This window comes from Anomaloglossus baeobatrachus, chromosome 7 (genome assembly GCF_048569485.1).
Source record: "Anomaloglossus baeobatrachus isolate aAnoBae1 chromosome 7, aAnoBae1.hap1, whole genome shotgun sequence".
NCBI lineage: Eukaryota > Metazoa > Chordata > Amphibia > Anura > Aromobatidae > Anomaloglossus > Anomaloglossus baeobatrachus.
The window spans coordinates 300,357,943-300,360,803 of NC_134359.1; the positions used below are offsets into that span (position 1 = coordinate 300,357,943).

General features: G+C 53.7%; 1 protein-coding gene across 2 annotated transcripts; it reads right to left on the reverse strand.

Moving 5' to 3' along the window:
• Positions 1 to 294: 294 nt before the first annotated feature.
• Positions 295 to 2,501, reverse strand: PAGR1 (PAXIP1 associated glutamate rich protein 1). 2 transcript variants are annotated; one of them, XM_075319604.1, is made up of 4 exons: positions 2,394 to 2,501; positions 1,823 to 2,244; positions 1,012 to 1,094; positions 295 to 814 (listed from the first exon to the last, which is right to left on the reverse strand). In XM_075319604.1, the coding sequence occupies exons 2-4, from the start codon at positions 2,242 to 2,244 to the stop codon at positions 630 to 632; spliced, it is 690 nt and encodes a 229-aa protein (XP_075175719.1). In that variant the 5' UTR covers positions 2,394 to 2,501; the 3' UTR covers positions 295 to 629. The 2 variants fall into 2 exon arrangements, with proteins under 2 accessions (XP_075175719.1, XP_075175718.1); XM_075319603.1 differs by having other exon boundaries at positions 2,354 to 2,486.
• Between the last annotated feature and the right edge of the window lie 360 nt (positions 2,502 to 2,861).

Below are 2,861 nucleotides of genomic sequence, written 5' to 3' on the forward strand. Positions count from 1 at the left end.
ACCACAGAACAGTTTTCCATTTTGCCTCCTCCCATTATAAATGATTTTCGGCACACAGAGGACAGCAGCGTTTTTGGATTGTGTTGATATTTTTTTTCTTCTTTACATGCTGGAGCAACACACACACACTCCTGTCCCAAGACCACCACATCCATCACTAAAGTGGTGCAGATCCCAGCCATTAACAATGCTGAGCCGCTGAGTGGGCGGGGCTGTGGGATGATTGACAGTTCTGCCACAATCCTGCTCACACGATTCGAGACCGATCACCCTAAACAGAAATTAAAAATCACATTTTAAAGAGGAAAAGTCCATTTATTTACACAATAAGAGAATAAAACTGAGGGGGCAGAGCGCGGCTTCCGACACAGTCGTCATCTCCGGCCGTCCTGAATTGTGGAACTATAAGTCCCAGGTGTCCGGCCAGTGAAGGCATGCTGAAGTCTTTGTCACTTTTTGTAAGAAATTCATGAGTGAAATGGTTAAATACATAAAGCAGCCGGCGGTGGCGTCAGAGGGTGAGCGACCAGAGAACTGCAGCATGAAAGGGTCCACAAGGTGGCGCTGTATAAAGCCACCAGTCGATGCTGCGCTCAGTCCTGCTGCGGGTATAGTCCAGCTGTTGGCGCTCAGTACTTTCGCTGGCGGGGAAAGATAGCGGACGAGCGTTTTGGGGTAGGCACAGAGTCCGGGTCCATGTCGAACAGATCACGGCCGGTCTTCAGGATCTGCTCCTCGATCTTCTTATGTCGCTTCATGTCGGAGAGGACCTTGTCCATCCGCGCCTCTCTCTTCTGACTGCGGCCTGAGCTCCCTGGAAAGCAGAAGTTAAAGAGTAAAAATACATAAGGGTCGCACATCACTACATGCCTGATCATAACACGCCACATACACCAGAAGCCCACGCTGTGCTCCGACGAGCCCTCCTGTCTGATCAGAGGCCAGGCTGCCACTTCCCCACCATGCTTTACACTGCAGTCCTGTCACACAGTTCCCCTCCTCATCACTCACCGGGCGTTCGCCTCCTGTCAATTAATGAGTTTTTCGGAGTGACCGGTTCATCATCGAAGTCGAACTCTGTGGGGATGGGCGGCCTGCGGGGAAAAAACAAGAGGTCAGGGGTGACATGCAGGAGGAGCCGGCTTTTTTCCTGATGCCTCTTGCTCTACATACGACGTTTTAATTCCTTATATTTTTTAGGGAAAGCAGCGATGATAGATATTTCCAGTATTTTCCCATCGGTTTTTACGTTATATTTTGAGAGATTTGAATTTCTAGGACGCGATTAGAAATTTACATTTTTCAGGTCTTTACTTTAGAATGTGAAGAAAATAAAACTAATAAAGACCTGCGATTTCCTTGCAGTATATGGTATAGAGGACGTTCCCCTAGGCTAAGCTGCACAGGAGGACCAAGATGGCGGCCACCGGAGGACCAAGATGGCGGCCACTGGAGGACCAAGATGGCGGCCACTGGAGGACCAAGATGGCGGCCACTGGAGGACCAAGATGGCGGCCACTGGAGGACCAAGATGGCGGCCACTGGAGGACCAAGATGGCGGCCACCGGAGGACTGTCAGACGGCCCTGACTGCCATGGTAACCCCTCAGTTGTCAGTGAAGGACTCTGCCAGGGTCATGGTTATTGCTCAGCTGTGCCCGGTGAGGTGCAGACTGAGCTCCTGATCCCGCAGTGACCAATGAAGACGTAGTCACAGGGCGGTGACGGTGTGTGTGTGTGTGTGTGTGTGTGTGTGTGTGTGTGTGTGTGCGGTGGAAGATGTGGGGGCTATGTGCTGCTCCCGGCCGACTCCGGTCACTCACGTGTCGTCCTCCTCCTCCTCTTCCTCCTGCTCTTGGTCGGACTCCTCGTCCTGGGTGTCCGGCTCGGGGGTGGGCGGCCGGCGGAGCAGCAGGTCCACCTGCAGGGGCAGCGTCTTCTCGCTGGCGATGAGCTCGTACAGGCGCTTGATCTCCTCGGGCGCCGGCGTCCATCCGTCCGTCTCGTCCAGGTCGTCGTCGCTGCACGGGATGCACCAGTCCTCGTCCTCCTCGTCGTCGTCCTCCTCCCGCTGCTGCTGGTCTCCATCCTCCTCCTCCTCGTCGTCTTCAGCTTTCTCTCCTTCGTCCTCCTCCTTCGGTTCCTCCTCGGCCTCTCCCGCCTCCTCCTCCTCGTCTTCCTTCACAGCCAGAGACTCCATGCCGGACGTCACCTTCTCCTCGCTGTCCCCGGGAGCCTCCTCCATCTATGTACAGAGCAGAGACCACACATTAATAATGACAGACAAATGGCGCGGGTCAGGAGACCTCACAGGAATATTCCGCCTAGAGACAGATCTATGGTCAGATAATAACCATTATAAGCCGATAATGCGCTCCTGCTGACGTCACTCACATCACTCCCTGTCACTGATGTCCCGGCTGATCACAGACAGGAGGAGGCCGCCATCTTATCCCGGCTCTGTTTACCCCGCCAGGAGCACGTGACGTCACATCCGGTCTCCTCCCCCACACCGTGGCGCTCTTCCGATGAACCTGCGGCGGCCATCTTTACTCTTGCCCGAAGCTCCTGTAGAGAAGACATCTAACGACTCTGGTGAAATTCTCGGCGTCTAACGGCAAAGTGAAATATTAAAGAATAATAAAGCAAATCCGACTACCTCCAGGTAATTATAGCCGCCAGTCAGTGCCCACAGTAAACATGGCGCACCAGTCATGTGACCTTTGCAGACTCGGCTTAGGGTTTTTTGAATCAGCCAATGAGGAGTGGTTTGCGTTTCATGCCTCTCGTTCGGCACAGAGTTCAGCGTCACGTGACGCGAAGAGGGCTTCCCATTGGCTGTTAATGAAGGCGGCCGCCAAA